This window comes from Colletotrichum costaricense (assembly GCF_030867565.1).
Source record: "Colletotrichum costaricense strain IMI 309622 chromosome Unknown Scaffold_13.1, whole genome shotgun sequence".
NCBI lineage: Eukaryota > Fungi > Ascomycota > Sordariomycetes > Glomerellales > Glomerellaceae > Colletotrichum > Colletotrichum costaricense.
Window position 1 is genome coordinate 736,341 of NW_026848242.1, and position 26,810 is coordinate 763,150.

The window sequence follows — 26,810 nt, forward strand, 5'->3', positions numbered from 1 at the left end:
ATTTGCCGCTCTTGATGAGCGAACACAGTTGTCGATTATAGGCATTAGCAAAGCACGGCGCCTGGCTTACGAGTTTACCTCTATGAAATCAGACCTTTTTATCATCAGGGAAGTGACAATGCTCTTTTGTCGTCGCCATTGACCAGAGGAAGTGATGAGGCAATGGTACAGGGAGAGCTGCTTCTGGTGCTGTCGAGAGGGAAAGTGGGATCAGAAAAAGACGTTTCGCTACGTACTAAGTTGTAGGCAGTCTCCAACGTGGTTCCGAACATGTGGTCCACACTTCGCCATTTTCCTCTCGTTCCCCCTCCTACAGAACGTCACAGATTATCTCTGCGCCCCTCCGATTGTTTTTTGGCTCACGGTCCAGCCAGGACAGCAAGGTCTTCGTAGCTGTTGAGAGAAATAAGATGCCCCTGAGACGCAGCGATCGGCATGGCACTAACGCGACTGTAGAAACGAGAGCGATGCCACGGCTATCTAGCTCGACGCACTCGAGTCTTCATTCACCCCGGTATACTTTGCGGAGGAATGCCATGAGAGCCATCACCCAAGGGTGTAAGTCCTGGTACTCCACTTCCATTCCCCCAATACTGTATACGGCCTTCCTGCCTCAATGCGACGCTGACTGCTACACTGCAGTTGAGCGGCCTTGCCTCGCTCAACGAAGGATTACTCTCAGCTTCTGCAGCCAAGCTTACAATAAGCATCTAATTTCCGTCGTGACGACAGGCTATCCTACACCACTGCTTCAGAAGGTGATGTACTTGTCTACTCAGATGAGTATAAACTCTTGGCCCCCTCCTTTCTGCTGATCAGCCGAGTCTACTTATCACCATTCACAAGAAGATTCAGAGGGCACAGTAATCCCCGACTACATCACCGAACGGACAACATGCAAGACGATACGGGCCACAATACGTCGGCTATCAGGCCTGGGGAACTCGAAAAGGTCCAAGGGCTTTGGAAGTTTCAGGTACAACGTGTCAAGGCACAGACTTGGGCTTATCGGGATATCAAGTTCCTAGTGTATGATGACACCGCCGACGCGGACGAGGGCGACTCGAAGACAGGCAAGACCAGCGAAAACACCGCGATCTTCGAGAGGCCTCCCAAGTTCATGCCGACGAGTTCCGGTCATGATTCATCTGTTGCACCACAAACCCTTGGAGATGGCGACGAAGATCCCATGTTCAAGCAAGCAATCATCTCATCTTTGAAGCAACCGCACTCGGAAGCCGGGCCAGCTGCGGCATTTGAGCATCCTCCAGAAGACGACGACATGGACGATCCAGATCTTCAAGAGGCCATTCGCATGTCGTTGATGAGTGACGATGAATCCAGCGACGGACCGATTACGGCGGATCCTTCGAGCCTGATTGCTGGATCATCTACAGCATGTAAAAAGACCCCCGAAGACGAGAACATGGATGATCCAGAGCTTCAAGAGGCCATCCGTCTGTCATTGATGAGTGACGGCGAGTCTGGCAACGCACCAATTTCAGCAGAATCCGGGCCCTCTGTTGCCAACACAGACGAAGATGAAGACGTCTTCGAATGCAGAATATGCTCGAAGCTACCCACGTTTCCCCACGACAAAAAGACGCGGAACTTCCGCCTTTTCAAACCAGCGGACGAGTTTCCGCATCTCGTCACGGAACGGCCAAGCAGCGTCGACGTATGTGTCCATTATGTTGCAGTATCGTACTGCTGGCCTGAGGAAATCAAAGACGAGTATGGAAACAACGTTCCTCCTATCATCGAATCAAAGGTCCGAGATCTCAACGGTAAGCCACGTGCTGCTCGGGCACTTGACGATGTTCTCGACCGTGCTGTCGACTTTGCTAATTCCGCCGGGCTTCGCATGATTTGGATCGACCAGGAATGCCTTCCGCAACCGAAAGAAGATGGTTCAGAGGAAGACAAGGCGTACCAGCGACTCGGGGTACAGGCACTGGACATAGTCTACAACAGGGCTATCGTTACAGCTGGCCTACACGAATCAACTATCAGCAAGACTGAGATGAGCGCGGTTCAATTCTTGATAGACCACGAAACTGAAGAACTGCGTTATTTGAGCCTCCGTCCACAGCTGTTCCAGTATGCTTTGGATTTCTTGTACATGGTCCAAGCAGACAAATGGTACACACGAGCGTGGGTTATTCAAGAAGCGATCAGTGCCGGCGACGGCTTGGTTCTTGTGTTCAGACGAGGTCCCGGTGTTGTCTACACGTCCAAGCTTCGTGCCGATCAGAAGAAGTATTCAACTCCTCGACATCCACTGGACTCGGAGAGGCGAACTCTCAAGTCAAAGATTATCTGCATTCCTGTAGACCTCTTTAGGGTCCTCGTCGAAACCTGCAAGTCTCTGCTGGAACAACGTTTTCAGGTTATGGGGCAAGCTCTGATTCGAACCAACACCGGCAAGAATGCCATCCCGATCCTCTCCGTCGCCGAGTCCCTTCATCCAAAGATCACAGTGCGCCAGCATGTGGCCGGTGTCCACGTGTACGGAGGCAAAGTCTACGGTGGCCGTCAAAAGGTGAACGCCGCCACGGCTCTGACGCTGCTGAAGAGTCGTCACTGTCGCGATGTTCAGGATCGTTTGACTATCCTGGCAAACATGTGCAGTTACGAGATTCGCTTAGACCCTATGAGAGTAGCGAAGGAATGTGATTCGCTTCGAATCGGTATTTTGGCCATCACGCTGCTGAATGGAGACACGTCCCTCCTGGTGCCTGAGGTCTATGACTTCCCTGGCGACGAAGACGGAGAGCCAGACCCTTCTATGGATCGCCGCGTGGGGAGCCTTCTGTCACCTTTTGACACGGACTCCAAAGGGATCAGTAGCTACGCAGTACAAGACGGCAAGCTCGTCAACCCTGCCGTGTACAAACATAGTTTTGGGGGTAAGAGGAAAGGACTCCATCTGTGTGCATATCTCTGGACAGTCGACGATACTCTCGATCTCAGCCCTCTGAAATACCAATTCGCCGAGATCTGGCATAGGATGAAGTGCTTGCGCATCATCATGGACCCTCAAAAGGAGGAATCCGTCGATGAATTCGCTAGGCGAAAGGGTTTAATTACCCAACATTTCTCAAAGAACTACGTCAGAGACCGGGCGAAATCGGAAATCTTTCACCATGGTGTCATCGCTGCTGACTCGAGTGTTTGGGAAGGCCTAGATGCGAGGGGGGTCCAGGTCAAAGCATACCTTGACGCCTACCGCGTAGAAGCGGAGCCCGAGATGCAGAAGATCGTGGCGGAGATCTTCTTCGCCATCTTGCGATACTTGCACGACCTCCGCGAACAGCATATGGCAATCGATTTGCACGGATGCCGTCTATACACGTAGGCCAGAGATGCCAGACTTAGTGGGTGAGCAGGTTTTTCACACGAAGACGTTCTTGTGGACCCTTTCCGAACGCTTCAGCTGGATAAGGATCGAGGCGGCGGCTATTATCAAGCCTGGATCGTGGACCAGATCATGCATGAGGGCGTCCTCTTCGTCGCCAGGTATAATTGCGCTTCCAATGTCCCGCTGGTGGGAGTGGATCCTAGGCCGAGCCGCGATCCAGGGGAAGGCCCAAGTCGGCAGAATGATGGCGAAGTTCCAGATAACATTACCCAACGGCAAATCCAGCGACGATTCCTGGCAACGCTCTACAGTTCTGGCCTCGAAGGGAAATTCGACGCCCTCGAGGATCACGAAACCAGGATCGTCCCGTCCAGTCTGGCTTGGTTCGCAGAAGCTCTCAAGCGAGACCTCTTCACGGCAGAGGCAGAGCAAGCTCGGACGCAGCAGCTCATATCGATCTTCGACGTGGATGGACCATGCCTCGTTGCTCCCGTCTTCAACTCAGACTGGGAAGTGCTGCCTCGTCCTGATATCAGAAGTATGAGTATCTGCTTGGTGGTTGAACCGGTGGAGAAGGCCAAGTCAGAGAGCCATGGGAAGCAGAGCGCCGCTGTCGATGAAGAGCAACTCATAATCGGCGGCAAAGGAAAGGAATCTGAACAGAAGCCTGTTACATCTGACACTCATGATTTTATGGTAGGCGGCAAGGGGAAGGAACCTGAGCACTCACCCTCTACACCCGACGCTGGTGATCTGGGAATAGCCTCAAACACGGAATCTGCCGACCCAACTTCGTACAGAGTGTTGGATAAGGTGAAGGGAATGTGGCAAATAATGGACCTGCCCATGCAGGAATACGCCTTCATCTAGTCTTGAGGCAACCTGAGACTTGCAACAAAAAGACGTACACGGGAGATGAGCAACCAGCCACGGGCACGTTTGAAAGAAGACAAACGAAAAGAAAGCAAGGATGGTAACCAAAGTCAATTAACATGACGAAAAGGCAAAAACATACAACACCAGGTATTCGCTGGTCGTCACCGACCCAACTACTAGTCCGGCCCTCACTGGCTTATCTATGGGAGAGCGGACGGGATCCCGAGTTTTCCAATGGGTATGGTCGTATGTGCTGGGAGAGCGAAAGAAAATGCCTTCAGTAGGCAGTGTGAAGAAAAATCTCGTTGTCCCAGCCCCAAACACACAACGATCCTTTTGCCCGTTCACAAATCTCAAAAGACCACTGAAAGGCCCAGATTGTCAACAGCAGGCACTGCTCTTCAAATCCCCTCCAATCTACCAAACGGTGAAAACGGAAGCAAACCGTCTCGAAGGGCAACCCCCAAGCCCTGCCCTCCGTTGGCTGACGGCCGGCCGGCACACATACACACACATACACTTCACCGGATTTATCGGCTCTCGCCCCTCGCGCCCCCGGGGGTGAGCGGTCGTATCAACCATAGTACGGGATAGCGTCCTCAAGGATACGGGACACACGGAGGATATTGGCCTTTCCGCGTGACAAATCGTATTACTAGCCAGCCCTCAGAAGCCGGGGAAGAAGAAGGGCTGCAACCACGACACACATACACGCACACCACCATCTTCGGAAAACAAGCGGCGGTTGGTCGGCGGTGGTATCCGGCTGTCTCGGCGCGTTGCCCGGAGTAAAAGCATCGAGCGAATCGGATAGTGTATATGCCATATATCGCGAGATCTTGCATCTCTCTTGACAGCCACTGCCACAGCCAACCACTTGGACGAAATGGGCAAGCCAGCGTAACATTTGGGATTCTGCTCGTCTCCCTTCTAGGAGACAAGTAGGGGAAGGGAGGAGCAGGGGAGAAACCACACAAAACTCTGCTTTGCTTCTTAGGAGCTTTGCTGGCCCCGGGTTGGACGGCAACAACCGACGAGCGACTGGTACCCTTGTCTCGGGTATGGAACACGACAGAATAACTTTCTCCCCAATACTTCAAAGGCGTAACCTTTGGACGGAATGGTCTATCAGACTGCAACGTTGACGAGCGAACTGTCAAAATCCCCTCTTTCTGCGGCGCCCGGTCAGTCGACGAAGGGGGCGTATCAGATGACAGTCTCGCAATTTGAAAATAGAAAGAACCGAGTGATTCGAAAGCCCTGAATGTGCCACAGCATCATGCTGAGCTGAGCGTCTTGCTTCGCTGGCTCGGGCTTGAGCTGTTCGAGGCCGGTCTGCTGCATGAGGTATGCCTGGCACATCCAAAATTGGGCGACGCGGCCTGTTCTCAGAACGAAGCATGAAGTGGATGGCGAATATGGGGATTACGGCCGTTCGTGCCCTCACATACCCAACACCAAGGCCACCTGCAAATGTGCTCGTTGGCTAGCGTGCGCCCAGAAAGGCGTTTCCCTCGAGCCGCAACGCACTAGCACAGCTGCAGACGGGCACAAATGCTGGGAAGAGTGCCTCCCAATCCAATCGCAACGCTTGAAGCACTTCAAGCCACAACCCCTCACCTGCAAGCCGCAAGCACTGTCTGATCTGACCAAGTATCGGCAATCGGCTCCCTTCCTGAGAACCAATGGCGGCGTTTTAGGGCAAGGCTAGGCGGGAAACGCCTGGAGACGACGGGACGTGCTGCAAACATGACCCGTCTCGGCATATGAAGCTCTTGTAAGGTCAGTGCAGGCCCCTTTCCTTACCTAACGTCCCATAGCTTCATCGCCTCAAGGCGACCGCGTTCCCTTAGAGCGTTAGACCATCCCAGGTCGACCTGGTCTGAACATTGGTAGTGCTACCATCTAAGGGGAAGTGCTCGGAACCCTCCCGCGCCAGCCTTGTTTCAACGACGCCCTATCAAAGAGAAGCAGCGACGATGTTGACTGGGAGGCATAGCAGACGGCGAGCTGGCCTGATGGAGTTCAACGCCTTTCCACCCCGCTTGGACCAGCGGCTGCCAAGAGCCAGACGTAGGATGCGGAACGCAGGACTTAGGAGGAGCGGCCTACATGCTCGATCACGACGCCGCGGGTGGTCGTCCTGAATCAAGTCCACCATGGCAATCATGACCATGCCTGGTATGTGCGTCTGCGGGAAAGCGGGTTCGATGTTTCGATGGATAGAAGTTTGCCTGAGGAAACTAATCATTGATAAGTAGACGCGTCTGTGTTAGCTTATTCAAAGACGTGGTGAAAGCAAGGAGGAAAGACCTAGCAGAGTCTCCATAGAGGCGGTTGGTGAATGAGAGGATTGGTGAAGAAAGTCGTCAAGGGCTGGTAGGCCAGGATGCAACGTGGGAAAAACCTAGTGCGGGCTGTGCAGGGAACTGTACAAGGGTTCGACGGACCACTCGCATCTCTGGAATCTTTGGGCGGAGATCAGACGATGCGGCTGATGGAACAGAGATCGACCGCTCCTCCAGCCTGAGCTAGTGTAGTCGCCCACCGTCCACGGGCTTTAGCCTATGTGCGTCGACCAGGGAAGGCGTCCTGTTCGTTCTGGAAGAACGACACGTTGAATCGCAGCGAGTCTCTCGGACTGGGGAGTCTGAGAGTGGGTGACATTGACAAGCCCACTTCATATCGTTGTAGGCGGGCCGGAATTAGAGTTCGCAACTATGTTCGGGAATTAAGGCCACCAGCCATGGTTTGCCGCCGAGAGAAGAGGGTTTGAATTTTGGAATGTTGGAATGATGGACGTGGATATGTGAACTGTCAATGTCATCCGGTACCGACGGACATCGAAGGTCGGGCTGTCTGTGGTTCCTTATTGGAGGCGGGTCGTGAAGGATGGATGGAAAACCAATGGTACGAGACAATACGATATGACCAGCCGCGGGCCGGAACGGCATTGCTGATCAGTGCAGGTAGGGCAGTTGCAGGCACTCGATGGTCTCACTATCGAGTGCAATGACAGGCGCAGGCGACGACAGTTTCCAGTTTTGAGTGTGATTGATTCACCGGCTCGTTGGCTAGATGGCAAGCGTAAGTGACTGATCATGTATTCCTTCCCAAGTTTCCCATGGAATTGTACTAGTGGTATGCAGGAAGCAATTGCTCACCTTTTGGCAGGTCTGGGTTGGTGTGTGGTTGGGCTGGTGGCGGCACTAATTCACCTAAACGACATGGGAGCCGCTGCCGCCATGCATGTCGAATGCGGCCGGTCAACGTTTCCTTGGTACCGACGTCGCGACTCGAGCCCAATGCGGTTCGCTCGTCAACATATGCATGCATATGTATGTACATTTATCCGCACATGAATAGTGCGGCACGCAGCGATGCCCTGCAGTGCAGCCAGGCGCCACTATCTATGCCCTCGTAGCATACCACAGTAAGAGACTTGACGCGGCATATTCTGACATCTGCCCTCTTGTGACGTGGATATCGATGGTTTGCTGTTTGAACGGCGCATGCACACATCACGTCCCGTCCTGTACGCCCCTCAATTTGCATCATGTTGTACGTGCGTAAAGGACCGTGTTCGAAGCTGATGTGGATAGCGTAGTATCCGTACCGGTTGCTGGTGACATTCTTGTTGTGTATTTTATCTAGGGAGTCGCGCCGCATCGACGCATCGAATGCGCAGCAACGGTGCAGAATCGAAGCGGTGACCCTCAGGTAGGCAAGAAACAAATCGAACAAGAAAAAGAAAATTTCAAGCACAGAATCTGAGCGTGCCGGATTCAGTGCAGCGCAGCAGATCCGGGGGTCCCTGTTCGACAACGGACGCGGACAGGGAGTTGGATGGAAAACCAGACGAGCAAATCGCATCCATTTGCTGGCCAGCAGCCCGGATAATGGAATATTGCCGATTACAGAGTCCCCTCTGGTTTATGGGTCTCCCGGTTGGTTCGTCAGAGTTGTGTGGAGCACTAGGAGACGTTCAGTCCAAGTTCCCAACTCTCCAGCCAGTTCTCCAACCAGTCTCCAATCCTTTCCAAGCCAGTCTCATCCCAATCCCAAACGACTTTGCGGGCCGAGAGTCGCAGGGTGCACGGAAGTTGTCGAACAGGGGCTCCTAGCTTGACGGCGGGAATCTGAGCGTCACAGTTCAAAGGGTCACCTTCAGTCGTCAATGTGAAGGTCTGAAGAGGGTTGAGACCGTTGACTTGACATGGGCATTCTGAGCCTAAAGTCAGCTTTGTTTATCGTCGTCTTTCGCAACCGATTGGATCCTGAGATTGAAGCTTGTGGTGAGCCCCTGCATGGTTTGCTTCGGCGCCAAGTCTGTCTCCCGCACCCAGCTGCACGTCCGTTCCGGCGCGGTTCGCGATTGGATTATGAGCTGGTTGACAGGTGCAGCAAGTGTGTGGATGAGGTTGACTCGAGTAAGTAACAAGCTCTGCTCGCTGGCATGACATACCATCGATTTTCATGCCCAGAAAGCCGCCGATACAGGCCTATTCGTGAGGTTTTCGTACAGAGAGCCGAGAACGAGTCTGACCTTGCCGGTGGGATCCGAATAAAACGGCGACAGGCTGCGAACCGCCGACAACGGCCGGTTATCTCGACAAAATTTGAACTTTTCTCATGCCCCGGAGGAGAGTCGCATGCGCGGTTGGAAGTCTCCTGGCCTGCCTAAAAATAAAGATAGGGACAGGTGGTGAAAGCAGCCGGGCGTCGTCTCTGGAACTGCAACGCAGCAGCGTCTTTCGGCAACTGTCAAGCTGATCTCATTTCGCGTCATCCGAAGCCATGACAGCTGGGTGGTTGGGGATGAAGGAAAAGAGGATATTGTTCAAGTAGTTGGAGAAGGTTCAGTGCAGCTAGCCATGATGTGTTTCTTCATCATCCATGTGCTCCGAACGGTAAGTTCCATCGCTTGCCAATCCACCGGGACCGTGGGAAATGATGATGGGATGGTTAGGCGCGGCAGCGTAACATTGTCTAAAGAGAAAAAAAAACTTGGGATTCATCTTCCGCACGAGGGCGAGAGTCAGCCAGGCTCAAGGTATGTGACTGTGTGCCTGTAGTATATTCCATAGTGTATCCGTACTGTCTGGCTTGATCCACGTCCATCAAACGGCAAACCGGGTTCCATTATGCTGGGAACCTAAGTGGTGGGGGAGCGGTACTTTCCTGCATCTGGGATCGTGGTTCCATCCGGAGGGAAAAAGCGGAAGATTTCTTGTCTTGACGAGAGACGGGAGGAGACGACAGTCCCAACGACAGGGAAGCGGTGCCTTTCGGGTTAGAGGAGCGAAGTGGAGTGGGAAGACCCGTGTGTGGTCCCGCCGGTGGTGCTGTGGACGGATTTTATCTCGTACGGTTCTCGGTAAGGTAAGGTATACGCTTGTTCACAATTATGTCAGAGTTGTGTGGTTCCTTATCTGCCGCCACGACGGCGGGTGAAAATGGGCGCGATGTATGGGATGACTGCAGAATTCGAAGTGAGGAAGGAAGTCAGGGTGAAGTGGAAGAAGGCACGTTTCTCGCAGCATATGCACTTACATCATACATGCACACATACATAGAGGCACATGCATCTAGACGGCAGCGATCTTCGGTTTACTTCAACCCCCGCATTGACCAGGGGGCCCTCTTCTAGACCCTGCTGGGATCCTCCCATGTTACTTGAACCTGCGTTTCCCTTTTGGGACATTCTTGCGAAACGTCCCTTGACCTCCTCTTTCTCCTCATCCCATCCAAGTCCCTTTCCTCACACTTCTCACCTCACCTCGTGCCTCGCTCCTTACACCTGTCCTGTCTTCAACTCTTCTCTCACAAACCAAACGAACGCCGTGACAGCTTTTTTCTCAGACAAGACATGCAACTTGTACCTTCTCGAGTTTCTGCTAGCTCCATTCCACCATTCAAGCCCCCTCCTCACCCCGGTCCCATGATCCATCTCCGTCTCCTCCTTCTCTGACCTTCACGGCCACCTCCGAGTCCTTCCTTACAAGTTACCTGCCCCTTTCTCCATTGTCATGTCGTTCATATCTCTCCCCTGCCCTCCTACGGTGTACCCAAGCTACAAGGGGCCCTCGTCTCTGGGCGGATCAACTGAATTGAAACATGTTCTACTATGTATTATCCACTCAGTCTTCTTTCTGCCCGGTGCCTCAGGACTGACTGACTGACTGACTATCCAATCCTTACCTGCTCTCTCCTCGCTACTCTGCTGCTAGTAATCGCAGCAAGTACCTTGCCCTCGCCTTCGCGGTTTGACACACGCAAGTGTCTCCAAGAGGTAGCTCTGTGAGTGTGGGTGTGAGGTGTGAGGTGTGTGCCAGGTACTCGCGCGAGTCTTCTCTTTCCAGCTTGTCTCTCTGCTTTCCTCAGTCAGCTGGAGCTGTTACGGATGGTAGTTGATACAATGGCTGGCCTGTCTCAGCTTTCCTTTCCAAACCTGACCCGTCCAGTTTTGTCGTGCCGAATGTTAGCCTTGAAAAGTCTCTTCCCTCCACCCTTCCTCTCTGCAGATGGTCTGTCCTTCCAAGTTCCCCATCCCTCATCTGCTCTTCTTCCCGTTCCCTTGGCCTTATCCTGTCTAATCATATCGCCTGGGCGTATTTTATTCTTATTTTTGTTCTTTTCTGGCCATTCCCAATCTGTTTTTTTTTTAAGTCCGGGGGCTACTAGTCTTGTCTCACTTAACCCTTGCCTTGCCTTGCCCTGCTGTCATCATCATATCTGAGTTGGCCGGTCCGCGTCGGGCCAATATTGCGACTCCATTCTCGTGGGTTTCCTTCCCCCATACTATTTCGATCCAAGGTACATTGCGTTGTACCGTACGTACACCTCGACACATCAGCCCCATACACGCACATACGGATACCCATACACATACATATACACATGCGTACATACGTACCCAGCAAGCATCCTTCTGCACCTCACCTTGTCTTCTTCTTGCAGACGGCTTCTGCGAGTTAATGTAGATGGGCCCCCGTTGACCCCATCATATCCCCATCCAGCCCATCCCGGCCCTCGATCCGACCACTCTCCTCCACCGGTACCTCCTCATCTTCACTACGCCATCTGCTCCTCGTTGTCGGCGTTCCTCTAGTCGCTTCCGTCCCGCAGTCGCCACACGGCTAGCTAGCTGCTGCTGGCTTACTTGGGTCATCTAACTGTACCCGCTCGTGACATTGTCCGCAAACAGATTAGCCCCGTCTGTCAACTGGCGGATCATGACTTCGGACCATCCTAGCTCTCTTCAACAGCACAACACCTTCGAATTTGATGGAACCGTTGATAAGACCCTTACTTCCCCCCTCTGTGCCAGCCACGAGGTCTCTTCACCTGCTACCTTTCCTCGACACCTCTCCCCTCCCCTGACTCTCTCCTGCTCCTACATGTGGAAGCGCCACATGTCGGCGAATGGCTACCGCATCCTCCCTCCGTGCAGCGCCACAGAAATGGTCTCTGAATGACCTCAGCTCCGAGCTGCTGGCTCTCATTTTCGAGCAGGTAGGTTTTTTGAGCGGTTGACAATGCTTCAATGGCTATGCTGCTCCTCTTATCCCGCAATTGCTTACCAAGATTTTCCAGCTCCGAGAGATAGACGAGCGCGCCCTTGCTACTGCGCGGTGCTTGTCCAGGCGCTTTGAGGCTATCGCAACTCCCGTTACCTACCGTACGATTTGCCTCAACGAGCGCATTGTTGCTCCAGACGCCGAATCGCGGTATCCTAATCTCTTGCGCAATGTGTCGTCCTATACGAACCACGTCGTCACACGGAGCGACCTAGACCCTGACGGCATTCGGCGGGTGCTGGACAGGGTCCAAAGGCTAAAGACTGTGCGGTATGCTGACAGTGGTCTTCACAGCTTTTGGAAGTGATTTGCTGACGATACTCGCAGATGGCACTATGTCGATGCTGAATTCCGATCAGGACGACTCTGGCTTCCGTCAGACGTGCTCAACCCCCAGCAGACACGATTTAACGGCACGAAACTGTTCGTCGAGGACTTGCCCCTGCGAGAATTCGAGGGACAACTACGAGACACCTACGTCCGAGCGATTCCCACAGACCTTCTTGTCTCGCTCAAGCTTGCGAGCCCCGCCCCGCCGCTCACGACACGATTGAATTCCCTAAAACAGCTGCTCCTGCTCTCCCGCCGCCTGGAGACATTTCACTACGAAGACCGTGGGCAGGGGACGAACTTCAAGTTCGCCCAAGGAGAGCGCATACCCCCGCTGAAAGACTTGGCTCTCAAGTCATACGACTGGAACCATTCGAAGGAGGACACCCGCGCCCATTGGGACTTTTCTCAGCTCGAATCGCTCGATCTGAAGTACGTGCCCGTCTTCAACTTCCTGTCGACTGTGGATTTCCCCGACTTGGCAGGCTTGCGACATCTACACTGCGAAGACTTCAGCGCCCACCTAGTTGATAAACGCGAGGAAGCAACGGGCGGTTTATACTTACTGGTGGCTAATCACATTCGGGCTTTGCAGACCCTCAATGTGACGTGCCACACCCGTCTGTTCCCGCTGGATGGCATTTTGAGACATGGCGAATCCCTCCAAGTGCTCAAGTTCCGTGATCACATGGGCTTTGGAGAGGAGGACCGACGGTGCCCAACGCTCTGGGGTGAGGATATCGCTATTTTGGCGCAAGGTCTCCCACACGTGCACACGCTGGAGCTGGACATGGACGTGGCCATGTGCGACCCGACCGAGTTCCTCCGCGCTCTATGCAGCTTCCGCAGCCTTCAAACTATCACACTACACGTCCAGACCGTTCTTCACGCGCTCGAGGTTGTTCACCCGGGAATGGACCGCGACTACGATGCGGCCTTACGCACTTTCCAGTTTCTGCTACGAGAGAAGCAGCTCGCGACGCCCGACGTGCCCTGGAAGCAAATCACAATTAATGTAGGCGGATGGCGCAAGGTCATGGTCCGTCGCTTCAGCGCTGCCTGGCGCCGTCAAAATGAAAATGGTGTGTACGCCGAGCGGTGTTTTGTGCTAGAGAGAGCCGACAACGGTCAAATGGCATATCGAGAAGAAATGAGCATCGAAGGCCGCTCAGCAACACCAACGCCCGATCCTCCGACGCCGAACATGGATACCGATTACGACTAATAAGGCCGAGAAAGGTACGGCCTACGTTCGTGGAGCGAGGAACGAGAGCAAAAAAAAAACATACAGAAAGAGAGCGAGAGAGAGAGATTCGCATGAGATACCAGGAGGGACAAAAAGACTACAGCAGGAAGGCAGGAAAACTACTGGGAGGCACTAGCATATAGATGGAGGAGACTGGCGACATCAGCACTCTAATCTTAATGATACCAACGATGTTCATGACCATGCACCTTTGGCCTATCTACTGATCGCATCACGAGTGCATGTTCCTGCAGCTCTTGCACGTCTCTGCCGCAGTGTTTAATGCAATTCGCCATGGCTCCAAAACGGGGACGTGGGCGCATACGTGCGTGCGTACTTGAAGCCCTGGATCGGGTATCCAGAACGCAGACGCAGAACGCTGAACGCACCGCTCAGCCGAACCACAATCGGGTAACAGAGTTCATCACCCGTGACGTGTCAGGACCCCTTCCCCGAGTGCCCCAATCTCCTTTCCATTCCCGCCCCAGGAATAGTAATCCCATCTCCAATCGGGTATCGTTCGCGACTTGGCCTTCGTGAAGCACGGGGCAGCTAGGTGAACCCGCGTTGGCCAGGAGCGGGGTTCTGAGTGAGGTGAGGTGAGTCGTTGAAAGAGTAAGGATCCGTACGTGAGGACTTGACGGACGTTTGTGAATGCGGTTGTTTGCGATCGTGAAGGGGGGGGGGGGGCATAGAGGATTCCGAAGCAAGGCAGTAAGTAGCAGTGGTAGATTATGGCGGTTTTGGTGCGAGAGTGCTGAGAGAGGCATCGTCACCTCTTGGTTCGGAATGATTTCATCTCGAATGGTCTGGTGTCAGGATATTCGTTGGACCATGGAATCGTGGTCTGGACGCTGGACGAAGGGTCCCCAAAGCGATACAGAGATGGTTCAAGATACCCTGGAATAACGACCCGGCGGACATGAACCGACGGATATGGGATCACATCAATCGCGTGATGCATAACCTCAATTAGATGATTCGAACCAAACCTAAGAGTCGGGAACATCTCCAATTACTCATCCCCACCCCGGACCTCTTGGCCAAATCTAGGCACGGACAAACCCGAGATTACACGCTCCTTTCGGGTGCGCCAGGGGGGGTTTGCGGGAGGGTCGGGAAGTCCTCCCCACCCCGGCCCTCCCCCGTTCCGCTCCGTTTTCCCCGCAATTTTCGCAGTAGCATCACACCGAATGGGCCTGTCAGGTGAACTCTATCTCTTACCGAAGCACAGGCCCTCTCTTTCTTCACCTCGGTGAGAGATGCAAGATCGCGACCTCACCTTGCTTCACACCTTGCTCACACCGAGAGGTGGAGGTCCGCGAGAGGAGACGTGGGCAGAAAAAAGAACGAGTAGATTTTAATGTTCCAGTAGATTCTACGAGTCTCGAAGACGTGTACTGTGTATTTCATCTTCGTTCCCTGACGCTGTGGTGATTGATATGGTGGTAATGTAACTAAATGTATTGCGGGTAAAACGCAATTTGCTGCCAGGTATGTAGCTACCCTGACGAGGGGTGAGCGAGCTCGTACGGACGTTCATATGCCTGTAGTACCTCTGTTCGATCGAAGTGATTCATGTATAGTTAACTTGGGGCTGATCTAAGATCTCGTGGCTCTCAAGCTTTGGTATCAGAAGTCCGAAACCAGGAAAATGTTAACACATTTATGTCTCGAAGGGCCTGAAGCCATGTTCCGCGGATAGAGCACCAGAGCGTCCCGAACTGGGTACCGGGCGTCTCCCAAATAGTCCTGCTTAGCTACTATTGGCACTTGAGCTCGTTCCTTTGCACCACGGCTCCTGAGAGGCTGATATCAAGCAGCCGATTTGCGCGTCGTAGTGTTTAGCCGAGAAGGGAAGGAATTGCTACTGACACTGGGGCATTTATCATGGCCTCGTTTGAGTGATGCTACTTGCAGTTGTAGATGAGGGTTGAAACGTGTAGAAACGTGATATCAAACATTCGGAAGACAAACTTGTCTATGGATGTCGAGAGGTTGGCTAATTGACCATGAACGAAAACAGCACACTTGATAGTCTAGGCATAGCATGCCAAAAAGTCTCCTTCAGATATGTCGGTCGCAGCTCTGCGGAATCTGTCTGGCCAAGATTACCAAAGAGGAACGTCGTGGTTTGACCATATCCAGCAGAGAAGCCACCAAATATCCCCAAGGTGGATGCTTTTTTCCAGTCCGCCAAGGCTGCGTTAGAACCGCGAAAGAGTTCCCTGTGCAAACGCAAGCACTCGCTTGCTCGAATCTCAGTTTCTCCCTCTCTCTCTCTCTCGGGTGCCTGCCATCCGTCGATCGAGATCCTGTACTGAAAGTATTGTCATCAGAGAGTGATCGTTCGAAAGCCTTGTAACTTGCGAGGCCATGGCTCCACACCGTGTGAAGCTACTTGGTCCCGTGACAGATTGATGGTCAAACATGGCTATCGCTTTCCGAAATCATATATGGCGAGACATCGCGTGCCATTGTAAAATTAGCCAAGGCCGGAACTTTCCTGTGGCTGGCTGAAATCGTCTCTGTGTCTTACATCTAGAGGGGGTGTTTGAGTGCGAGGTACGCACGCCACCGGGCCGTCCGTGTAGAGAAACGAGACATGATTCCCGGGAATCTGGTCGAGTGGTGGACTAGCTTCCGCCAGGGGCACACCAAAATGACTTGTAAGACATGTTCCAGCCGCGCCGCCCTCGCTTAGCCCTCTGGAGTGTATTCCAGCCCGAATGATCCTGCGGATAAGATGCCTGCATAGTCTCCACCGTGCGATTTCGTGCAAGGCTTTGCTGGCCGAGAACTCTGTTTTCGCTGTCAGTACAAGCAACCCTAACCCTGAGTCGTATGACGAAAAAGGTGGATGCAGAGGGGTGAACAATGAATCTCGAGGCTCTTCCACGGCAAAGTCTCAACTCGATTACCTGTATGGTCGGAGATATTCCCTTTTGTTCTCTACAGTTCCAGCACTTTTAGTTCAAGACTGAAGACCTGTCAAGACCGTAACTGGATTGGCGAGCCTGGTAATGCCTTGGGCTGGCTGAGCGCGGATCTGGGCCGTCCCGAATCTTCTTGCTTCTCCACACGCTGCGCAGATGGCATGGAATGTATGTGGCCATGACAACTCGATAGTTCCCCGAGGGTTCTTCAAGTATTGGCCGAGCGTCATTCCTCGGATTGTTAGGGTCCGGCAGGTCGGGTCGCGGAACGGCAGGAAGGTTTCGCAAGACTCGGATGGCTGACCTAGTCAGCAGGGTGCTCCGGCTCCCTCAGCTGGCTTGAGACGGTTGACAGCCTGATGGTAATTAGCAGGTCTCTCTCTCTGGAATGTTCGCCCTAGAGTTGTGTTCCCTGATAGCTTCCTAGAGCTGCCCACCATCATGTTTGGTCTCGGGGATGCTGTAGGCGCAGAAGCTCGGTAGTAGGTATGGGTCTACTTTTCGTCATATTCTCGATTCGCTTTTGTCGAAGGATAGAATGAGGTTTTGTCGAACAGTGAACAAGAATTTGACGTTTCGATAGGAATGACAAACAATGACTGGAGATCAATTGGGATCGGCAAACGTTCCCTGGCAACCTGACGAGAGGCATTCAAGGGAGGAGGTCAGAAAGGGCTAACGGCGATGGGGTAGATCGATGGGGAGGGAGAGACATTGTGGCTGCTTGTCTCTTCTTTCCGCCTGTTTGCAGCTGCACAAACGTCCCGTCGGTGCTAGATAGGCGTCGATGTGATTCAGTTCGTATATACGTGCGGGTATGCTTCCCGGTCGATACAGATAGATCCAGAGACACGCGTGTAGCAATATCAGACATGTCTCAACTGTCAGCACCGTCAGCTGTCTCTCTATAAACCTGTTGCTTATTTGGAACCTGATTGGAGACTCGGGAGCTGATGAGACGGGATCAAGGAACGAAGCAGGACCTTCTTGCCGGGCTTTTGTTGTACAAGACTTGAGGAATGTTTGACTGACCATTGAAGTATGTCGGTGTCCACCAACATTCGAAGGCTTCTGCTCGAACTACGCTGACCAAGATTCGTGCAGGACGGAAGCTCGCCTTGGAAAGGGGCCTTGACGCGTTTGAATACCAACGTCATGTTGATGTCAGGGATAGGTCGAGTTGGAAACAACACCACACTCCACTCCAGACGATACCAGGAGACGAAAACAACACTAGGAATAATTGAATAATGACCATTCTGCTACCAGAAAAGGACAGGCGAAATCGGGAGCGTACAATGGGCTGCCTGCACATTGGAGAAAAGCTTGAAAATAATACTTGTCACGAGCCGAGCACCAAGGTTTGTTTCTCGTCGCATGAACCGATAGAAAGAAGCAGCACCACGAGCTCAGCGCAGTCGACTTTCCGTTCCCAGCCAGCATATTGACCTGCTCCTACCTTAGAGCTGTCGTACTATTACCAGCTTTCCCATTCCTCGGTAGTCCTTGCTCTCCCGCCTTCCTCCACGGCCGTTCGTCTGTTTCGTTCTTGATCCGGCGCGCCTCAAACGTTCGTACTTTCCACAACGACACGCCATTCAGCCGGTTCGGGAAAGCCTCAATGTACATCTTACCTTTGCGCAGCACGGGAAGGACGGGCTGGAAAATCGGACAAAGTCAGGTACGCAGAAGCGTCGCCGTTTTCGGTCAGCACGCCGTGTCCTAACCACTCTCCCCTCACGCCCCCTTCCCACGTTCCTGTCCTGCCGTCATCTTTTCTGGTACACCGTCTGACCTCCGCATTCGTATCTCCTCTTCCTCCCATTCTTACTCTCATCTCTGTCTCGGGCTCCCCAGGTTTTCCTACAGTCGACACCCTCACCGTGTTCAGTTTGACTGTACGAAGCCGCACAGTCCCTGGATCAGCGCGACGCATGTCAGATCGCCGGCTTGTCCCGGAATATCAGTCTGTATACGGTCAACGGCATATGCAAAACCCATCCATGGATGGAGGCGCTGACGGCCGCATGACTCTGAGACCATGTGACATTTTCCGAACCGCCTCACACAAGCCCTCAAACCAAACCAGAGAATTGGGAATGATGGACTAGGACAGCAGTTTATATCACACCCCGTTGTGTTTACGGTCAGGGCATACTGCATCTCGACCTTTTCGAACTCGGCGATCCAGGCAGGGCTTGGACGGACGTACCTTGATGCTTCCGGATGGACAGTCGCCCTGCAAGATTGCTGCACGTCAGGATGTAACCCAAAGGTCTATCCGAGCATCTCAAGGCCAGACGAACTTGCAGCGTCCACGCCCCCTGACCCGCCCATCGTCTCTGTTTGTGAATAGGGACATTTCCCCCTCTTTTTCTCCTTCGGTGGTCCCGGACCGTCACCGCTGGCTGTCGCTTGGTATCTTCCGCCTCCTCTAAGGTATAGGTACTTGCCAGTGAAAACGATCAGATCCATCACTTCTCTTTCGGTTCCCCCTCCCTGCCCCTCCTCCATGTCGGTGTGCGCAACCGCAATATCCCACTCCCTATGCCTCTGCATCCTACTACTTCCATACCTTCTCCGCTCCTCTCTCGCTACTTCCCCTGTCGTCTTGGACATTGCACACCGTATATTTCACTCCTCACATCGCCAAGATCAGCCCCCTTTTCTCCGGATCAAGCAGAGCCACTGAACACCATGATCTATGAATACTAGTGCTGGGCCCTCGCCAAATCAGGCCATCTCCTCCAGCCCGCTCCGTACCGTCAGATAGGGTGTCTCGATCGAACTCAACTCTAGCCTCTTTCTCATTTTGAACCTCGCTAGCCAGCCGCTTGGCCCATCGTCACCGCCGCCATCCCTCCCGAGTGTCCCAGGAGCCTGGTGGTCGGCCGACGGGCGCTCTACTACCTACGAAGCCTTCTCTAGCCTGTTTTTTGCCTTTGTCTTGACAGCGCTCGGCAAGCCACTCCCTTCTCTTCCGTTGAAATCTACCTAGGACAACGGGTGTGGGCTGCTGAAAATTAGCATTCATCACATCACAGGTCCAACGCCATGAACGCTTGTACAGAGCCTAGGCGTCTGAGCATCGAGTACTCATCCCTCTTTGCAAGTATAATTTTGCAACGCTGCGCCAATAGTCTGCTTGGTACTTCTCAGCCCCCCCTGGCCCTCCATCTATCTCCTCTTCTCCACGCAAACGAAGGCCATGCGCTTAGCTACCAGGAGTGTCTTTATGTCGATCCAACTATGTGTTTGCGGACTCCATATCCTCCAGGACAAGAGGTGTTCTCTTTTCGCAGTCCGTCAGAGTGCGAGGTACAAGAGTCCCGCAGGGGTCGCGGGCCAGAAAGTGTATGAATTTCACGTAACAAGGAGGGACATGACACCGACGAGCCCACCTCATCTCTCTTGCCGGCGGCTTATCTCCCTTCAGCTGGCTTGTTCACCGTGCCCCGTCTACCCCTCGGCCCCATCAACGGCCGGTGCCTACTGTTAGAAGGCAGGCAGGCAACTCCTTTCTCCGCCAACCGGCCTACTGGCCGCCCGGGCAAGGAACTTGGATCTTGAGCCAAGGCACCTATCTGGGCTACGAGGCATTCAGGGACCTCATCAATGGTGGTATGTTCCCTGTCTTGCGTTAGTACATTGGGTCGCCGCGCACTCTCTCCGCCTCCTCCTCCGCCCAATGTCGCGCAAGCCCGACGGCCCAAAATCCCTAGCGTTGCTGCAAAGAATCGGCATCATGTACTCTTGGGGCTCGCCGTTGGGAAGAGGCTGCAAAAGCTGCAAAAGCTGCAAAGGCTCGGACACACACTTACACGCTTACCAACGGACGCAAAGACACTTGGAGTCTGACATCTCATTGCTGCGCTCCGACCTCGCCTGGCCTGCATCTATCAAGCACAGACTTCATGTGAGTAATTAGCTGCCATACAAACCCCAGACAACGCCTAGTCCATGGGTACCGCCGTAAGCGGCCGTCTGCTCTCTTGACCGGTTCGAATCCTGCCTGCCCTATGTACCGTCCCTTCTCGGCGACGATGCAACGAGGCAGACGCGTGAGTGTACGTGTGTTATGCACGCTCGCGGCCTCCGCTTGGTTTGTCTCGTCGTCACGAGTGAATTTTCCATATTCCTTCAACCTCGTCGAGTCATCTTCCGATTCTGGCTCTCTTTTGGCGTCGTGGTTTGGATGCCTATGTCAAGGATGGCGTGTGTATTGTATTGTGTGTGACTCGAGTGTACCTGGTCGGTTCCTCGGACCACAGTGCTCGATATTGGCGAACGGCATTCTCCTTGCCCCTCCCCTGCCTGAGAGACAGGCGTGTATACACCACCCCCTTTGGCTCTCGCTCGCGCGCAGGTTTGTGTAACCAGGATCAACCCAATCCAAGGTCCCCATGAGCGTTGATTGCGGAGAGGGGCCAACCGAAGCCCGGACACCAATCATGGGCTCATCCCTTCCCCTTCTCTCTTTCTCTCGTTCGTTTTGGCCCGCCGCCGCGCGGGGGGAAAAAAAAAAGGCAGGCGACTCGTCGAGTAAGAGGAGAGAACTGAGGTGAAGCGGCGAGGAGAGAGAGAGAGAGCACAAGAGAGGAGACCCGGGACTAGCGCCAAGGGTCCCCGAAAGCTCTTCCCTCTCGACAAATGGATTGGCGGCAACGAGGGGCCTGTCAAAGAGGAACTCGAAGTTTCTCTCTCGTCCACTCGTCCACCTCGTCCACTGGCCCCCGAAATGTAACTAGCTTGAACCCGGTTCGCCTCGAACGGCGCCTGTTCTTCTTCTGCTTCTCTCCTCTGGACTGGCAGGCTGGCTGGCTGCCCCTCCCTTCCTCCCCTCTTCGCCTCCTCCCGCACCGCACACGCCATACAAACCACCCATACAGACACCAGTGACCAGACACGGGAGACATATCGATAGAGACGCCATGTGGGAACGAACAATCGTGTCTTTCAGGTTTAGTGGACCCCCCAGAGTAAAATTTGAACATTGCAGATCTGGAGAAAAAAAAAAAGTCCTTGGCTTCTATTGTGCTGTTGTATTGAAGCTCTCGTTTCCTCCCCCTCAAGTTCCGTCCTTGTTGGAAAATTGTTTTCTTCCCTCGTGATTCTCCCTGACGGGCTACTCTTTGTTCTTCTTCCTTTGTTCCTGAGGGGAGAAGGGGGGCGCAGATGGGGGGGCCCGAGGGGGCAGTTTAGGTTGGTTGGTTAGGATCCATCCCCCTTTGTGTTGGTTCGTTTTCCCAAGTACCGAAAGACACCAGCCCAGGCGCAGACGTAAAGAACAAAGAACAAGAAGAAGAAACCATGGAAAACAACAAGCGAAGATGTCTTTAGTTTGCTTGTTATTTCTGGACTTTTTAGTATCAACTAGGACTCTTTTTTTTTTTTTTTTTTTTTTTTTTGGGTACTTGTCCGCGGTGACGTTGACTCTTTTCTCCTTCTCTGCCGGACGCTTGAGCTTTGAGGGATGATACCAAGCCGCCATACTCAAAAACTCACGACCAAGCTCTTGGAAAACAGTATTGCTCATAAAAATAGCTGACGAGGAGAAAGAGAGCCAGCACAATGAAGAAAATGGAAACGAAAGAAAGACCGGCATACCATGGACCAAGCTACCTTACTCAGAACCTCAAACTAAGAGGAATGAACAATTTCACACCTCACACACACCGGCAGTTCTATCACTTGTACTCTGGCCCCCCCATCTGGCAAATGCCTTTCCGGAACCCGGAAAGTCCCCAACAGCGTCGCCGCCAGTTCACTATACACTTTTGGACCACCGACAAACCCGTTCGTTACGTGCCGTGCCATTGCCGCCGGCCGCCGCGTCCCGTGAAGTGGAAACCTACTTTGACCACTGAACACTTACGTTTGGTTTTATCCCTTCCCGCAATAACAAAAAAAAAAAAAAAACCTAAGGAACGCGCCCCCGCCGCCCCGCCCCCCCGGCCCCCCCCCCCCCCCCCCCCCCCCCCCCGCCCCGCGGGGTGGGGGCGGGCGCGGCCGCGGGGCGCCGGGGCCGCCGCGGACGGGCGGCGACGCGGGCGCGGCCCGCGCGGCTCGGGGCCGCAGTACCGCCCCCCCCCCCCCCTCTCCCCATGCTTGATGCCGCTGTTCCCCGTGTGCCTGGGGTTCTGCGGAGTAGGAGGATAGACTGAGGCTTGGTTGTAGGAAAGGACGCAGGCAAAGGCAGGCTCGGTCCCCGAGTTAGACAGCATCGGCGGTCCGGCCCCAGGACTCTTTTTGTATGCGTACAGCAAACAACATATTTTCCTTTTTCCTTTCTTTTTCTTTTTCTTCTCTTACTCACGAGTCTAAGTGAGGGGGTCCATTGGAGGTCAAAGTGGAAGTGGAAGAGGGGGGGAAAGTACCGTACCGCAAAGGTAAACTCGGCGGCGGCACCGGCGGCCGCGGCAACAAGCGGTGGTGGCTCCTCATCTTCTTTCCCTCTTCCCCCGTTCCCATTTTCCCCTTACCCTTCTCTTCTCCCCTCCCTGCTTTAGGTAGGTAGGTTCCCGTCACCAATCATAAAAAAAAACATCAGTGCTGAAAAAAACAAAGCTTCCCCCCATTCCCCCCCCCCCCCCTCCCTTCCCCTCCACCAAGCGCGCGAACGCACGTTTATCGATATCAGAAGAAGCTTTGATCTGATATTAAAGGACGGGGAAACTACTGGTCTCGACTTCCTTATTATGTCCTGCTAAAGCGGAAGATCTGTCCGTGCTTCTCTCCCTTCAAAGCATTAGTCGCCTCTGCGGCCTTTCCTTTCCCTTACCTTTAGCCCTTTTCAACCGTCGGATCAATATGACGTGTCACATATAGATGGGGGGTGGGACACACATTATTTTTATGTTCCCTCGGGATTACGGACTTGGAGACAGGCGAGTAACGACAGCAAAAGAGTCAAAAACATCTTCAGCAAACAACGTTGAAGCTTTGGCACAAAACTTATTCTTCCTTGCTTTGTTCTTTTTGGCTTGTAAGACCTCTGACAAGCGAGAAATAGGAAATAACCACAGACAATGGTGACAATAGTGGCAATGCTACGCTTGGCTTCTTAAAAGTGTGTTTTTCTGTTTCATTACTTTCTTTCCAAACCGCACACCACACCTTGTCGGGTTGTGTGGGTGTGTTGCTATGTGAGAGAGAGAAAACATGACAATCATGAGTAGAGAGAATCGTTGGAATGAAGTAGTAGTAGAAAAAAATAACCTCGGAATTTTTTGTAGCCCTCGCGGTGCTGCCAACTTCTGACTTCTGCAGAACGAAAAACACAACATGACATGACGGGGGGTTGGGAGGGAAAACAATAAAACGCATCCGATTCATGTGGGATGTAGATAAAAATGATAAGGTTATTGTGTGATATCTTTGCCGCCCGGTTCCTTTGCATCGCTTGCGCGATTTCGCCTTCGTAATACTCTCTCAACGTTTGGGATACTAGTAAAGATAAGATAAAATGAAAAAAAAAAAGGTACGCAGCGGTTTTGACATGAAAAATGTAACACTCCAGCATGTGTGGCGTGTCGGACAATGGGTACTAAAATGAGTAAAAAGGCAGGACAGAAAATCAAAAACAGACGTGTGCCGTGAGGCAGACCAATCTTAACCCTTTCCGTTCCTTTGGGAAATGACTGTGTACGAAAAGAAAAGGTGTAGAACAAAGCAAATAAGAATGCAAGGACCAGTTTCCCGGATCTCGGGAAACCCGCGTATGTGGTATGCTCAAGCAAAAAACCTCCCACCATTTCCCAACCTCAGCCAGCCCCCAGCAAACACCAAAAAATCGAAAATCAAGACGATGCTGACCGTGGAATTTATTTTTTTGGCTGATCCTGGAAGCCGTTCCCGCCAATTCCCCCCTCCATCATGGAAACTCACTTGCTACAGAAGCTCATGCCTGCCTGCCTATGCCTGTCAAAGACCGATATGCGTTTCCCATGAACTTTGTAATGTATGCAACCTGAGTTAAATCGCATGGATCTCTTGCCGTCGTTGCCGCTTTCGCCGGCATCGCTCGCAATAGTCGAGGTGGAAGCGTAGTCTCCAAGGCTGTCGTGTTGAGAGATTTTCCAAAGCGAAGAGAGTACCTGGCCAGCAGATCCATTCCTATTTGCGTCGGACTGAGGCGGTCGATATCCGCGGAATAATTAGGTTCCCCTGAAGACGAAGGGTCACGCTCTCTCCCCCTCCATGCGCCTCATCTCCTCACTTTCTCACTGGAGGACGGTTCAGCCTTCCCAGCATGTTCCTGTCAATGTCATTTGGAGTCGTGTCCACCAAATTATTCAGGCTCATAACCGAGCTCGAGGATGCTGCTGGTGTGGAGGAATTGCTTTGTCGCTGGGTCGCTGCCGCGGCTCGCTCGTCTCCCGTCTGCGGGTGAGGTACTGCCGCCGGCTGTCCAGGGCTATGTCTAGCCGGAGGCGCTCTTGGGTCATATCCGGGATGACCGCCTTGCGAGTAGCCCATGTAGCCTCCCGGGCTGCTGTGATTCGAGCTCGAGGCTGGCGAGCGACGTCGAGGATCGTCTGCAGAGTTCGGATCGGGTGGCGGAGGTCGGAGCTCGTCAACTTCATCGTCCCTCGGCCGCCGCCTTCCACGCTGCGCATCGTAGGGCGAGTAGCCGCCCGTTGGAGAAGGGAGTGGTTGTTGGTAGTAACCGCCGTTGCCAGGCTGAGGGGGATAACCCTGGGGACCTGGTGGCGGAGGCAGCGAACCCGGAGGTAGAGGCTGCCCGTAAGCCCCATAGAGCGGCGTTCCCGGTGGAACACCTCCCTGGATGGCCGACACGGGCACAAATGCAGTCGAGCTAGACGAAGATACGGGCTGGAATATGCACTCCTGGTTCATCCTGCTGCAGTTTACGCATTTGCCGCCAGGCGCACTCTGATAGCCGCTGCACCGAATCTGAAGCATTCCAAATTAGTCTCAAAGAGTTCCTTTGTCGCATCGCTTTGGGGGAGAAGTACCTTTCTCTTTCTGCAGTACCTGCAAGCTATAGAGGTTCGTTGTCTTGGGGCAGCTTGCTGCATGGGAGGGCCTCCTTGACCGTAGTCGTATCTCGGTGCGCCTGGTGGGTAGTCGTATCGTGGACCACCAGGGCCAGGTGGAGGGTAGTCGGCGTAGCGACCCGGAGGAGGCGGGCCTTGACGGTTGTGATACTCTTGATAGTAGGGGTCGCCATACTGCGGCGGAGGCTGGCGATTTCTGTAGTAGTCGTCCCTTCCATCTGGCGGGGGAGGATAAGTGGGAGATCTGGGGTCACCCGGGGGTTGCAACGGCGGCAGTTGCGGCGCATGACCACCCGGTTGCGGCGGCGGGTAGCCGTTAACGGAATTCGGGGAGGCGCTGTAATTGCTGGCGCGCGGATCGGCGCGCGGGTCACCCCGTGGATCGCCAGGGTAGGACCTCGGGTAGGCTGGTTGGCCGTAGGCGCCGTGGGGATCCTGAATGGAGGGAAGTGTTACTGGTGCGGCCATGTTGGGTCTATGATGTCTGTCGTCGTGGTATCTTGGGTCTTCGGGTGCTCCCACGGGAGGAAGTTGGTGTCGACCTTCGTCTTCTCGGTGTGTAGAAGGCGGCCCTCGTCCTTGCTCCTCTGCCATGCTCTGGTTGCGGCGAGTCCACCCGGATGCCGCGACTGAACCTGCACTCTCGTCGCCGCGCGATGCTATCGTGTTGGCGAGCAGTGGGTGTCGTGGAGTGGTGTTTGTAGTTAGTGGTGTGGTTGAAAGGGGCCCTTGAGGCGAGATGCGATAATGGCCTGCGCGTCAGGTTGGCCTATCTGTTGAACCCTGCTATCAAATAATTCCGACCAAGCACGGGAAGGGCAAGAATCATGACCAAGCGGGCTGTGGCGGATAGAAGAGGGCGCGACCAGCCAAGTCGGTTGACTCGAGAAGCGCACGCGCACACAGAATGGTGGCGGTGGTGGGGGGATTTTTGGAGTCGAGTACAGATAGCGGGTGTCGTATAAGCCGTCGGAGAGCGCGGGCGCAAGAGTAAGCAGCGGCAGCTCGGTGCGTGAAAGGTAAGTACGGTGAGATTCGACAACGGGGCGGTACGGATGTTGGACCGCGTGGCTGGAATGATTAATTTTAAAAGTGGCGGCGGATTTGGCAATGATCCGACTCTCACAAAGATGATAGCCGAACAAACGTGAGTGAATGCGTCTTTGAGTAGTGTCGCTGTTGTCGAGGAATGAAAGTGAGGTCAGGTTGGGATCATCAAACCGAGTAAGTCAGGTACTACTAAGTAGGAGACAATCCCGGAGTGTCGGCGACTTGTGTTTTGCCGGTGAGAGACAACAGTTGCAGGAGCAGCAGCAACGGCAGCAAGCAATTGATTGTGCAGACGGTGAAGCTTCTTAGGATGAAGGTGTCGATGGTGACGAGGACGATGTTGCGGTCCCTGTTTTCCCTCTTCTTCTTCTTCTTCTTCCTCTTTTTTTTAATGGCTTCTTTCTTCCTTTC

General features: G+C 53.5%; 9 protein-coding genes across 9 annotated transcripts; 4 read left to right on the top strand and 5 right to left on the bottom strand.

Moving 5' to 3' along the window:
* Positions 1-895: 895 nt before the first annotated feature.
* CCOS01_11684 (uncharacterized protein) lies at positions 896-3,358 on the top strand (the record flags this gene model as incomplete). Its single annotated transcript, XM_060459836.1, has 1 exon — positions 896-3,358. One exon carries the CDS (start codon positions 896-898, stop codon positions 3,356-3,358), a length of 2,463 nt encoding a protein of 820 aa, XP_060309667.1.
* Positions 3,359-3,490: 132 nt separating this feature from the next.
* Positions 3,491-4,231, top strand: CCOS01_11685 (uncharacterized protein; the record flags this gene model as incomplete). Its single annotated transcript, XM_060459837.1, has 1 exon — positions 3,491-4,231. The coding sequence occupies one exon, from the start codon at positions 3,491-3,493 to the stop codon at positions 4,229-4,231; it is 741 nt and encodes a 246-aa protein (XP_060309668.1).
* A 605-nt stretch (positions 4,232-4,836) lies between these two features.
* On the bottom strand, positions 4,837-5,319 carry CCOS01_11686 (uncharacterized protein; the record flags this gene model as incomplete). The annotated part of the gene is made up of 1 exon (XM_060459838.1): positions 4,837-5,319. A coding segment is annotated over one exon (483 nt), but the record flags the coding sequence as incomplete, so codon positions are not given.
* A 3,225-nt stretch (positions 5,320-8,544) lies between these two features.
* On the top strand, positions 8,545-8,921 carry CCOS01_11687 (uncharacterized protein; the record flags this gene model as incomplete). Its single annotated transcript, XM_060459839.1, has 2 exons — positions 8,545-8,671; positions 8,722-8,921. 2 exons carry the CDS (start codon positions 8,545-8,547, stop codon positions 8,919-8,921), a joined length of 327 nt encoding a protein of 108 aa, XP_060309670.1.
* A 2,007-nt stretch (positions 8,922-10,928) lies between these two features.
* CCOS01_11688 (uncharacterized protein) lies at positions 10,929-11,147 on the bottom strand (the record flags this gene model as incomplete). Its single annotated transcript, XM_060459840.1, has 1 exon — positions 10,929-11,147. The coding sequence occupies one exon, from the start codon at positions 11,145-11,147 to the stop codon at positions 10,929-10,931; it is 219 nt and encodes a 72-aa protein (XP_060309671.1).
* A 515-nt stretch (positions 11,148-11,662) lies between these two features.
* On the top strand, positions 11,663-13,372 carry CCOS01_11689 (F-box domain-containing protein; the record flags this gene model as incomplete). Its single annotated transcript, XM_060459841.1, has 3 exons — positions 11,663-11,752; positions 11,834-12,087; positions 12,145-13,372. The coding sequence occupies 3 exons, from the start codon at positions 11,663-11,665 to the stop codon at positions 13,370-13,372; spliced, it is 1,572 nt and encodes a 523-aa protein (XP_060309672.1).
* Positions 13,373-19,751: 6,379 nt separating this feature from the next.
* On the bottom strand, positions 19,752-21,245 carry CCOS01_11690 (uncharacterized protein; the record flags this gene model as incomplete). Its single annotated transcript, XM_060459842.1, has 5 exons — positions 19,752-19,959; positions 20,159-20,225; positions 20,401-20,528; positions 20,667-21,002; positions 21,223-21,245. 5 exons carry the CDS (start codon positions 21,243-21,245, stop codon positions 19,752-19,754), a joined length of 762 nt encoding a protein of 253 aa, XP_060309673.1.
* A 2,038-nt stretch (positions 21,246-23,283) lies between these two features.
* Positions 23,284-23,664, bottom strand: CCOS01_11691 (uncharacterized protein; the record flags this gene model as incomplete). Its single annotated transcript, XM_060459843.1, has 1 exon — positions 23,284-23,664. One exon carries the CDS (start codon positions 23,662-23,664, stop codon positions 23,284-23,286), a length of 381 nt encoding a protein of 126 aa, XP_060309674.1.
* An 879-nt stretch (positions 23,665-24,543) lies between these two features.
* On the bottom strand, positions 24,544-25,817 carry CCOS01_11692 (uncharacterized protein; the record flags this gene model as incomplete). Its single annotated transcript, XM_060459844.1, has 2 exons — positions 24,544-25,245; positions 25,308-25,817. 2 exons carry the CDS (start codon positions 25,815-25,817, stop codon positions 24,544-24,546), a joined length of 1,212 nt encoding a protein of 403 aa, XP_060309675.1.
* Between the last annotated feature and the right edge of the window lie 993 nt (positions 25,818-26,810).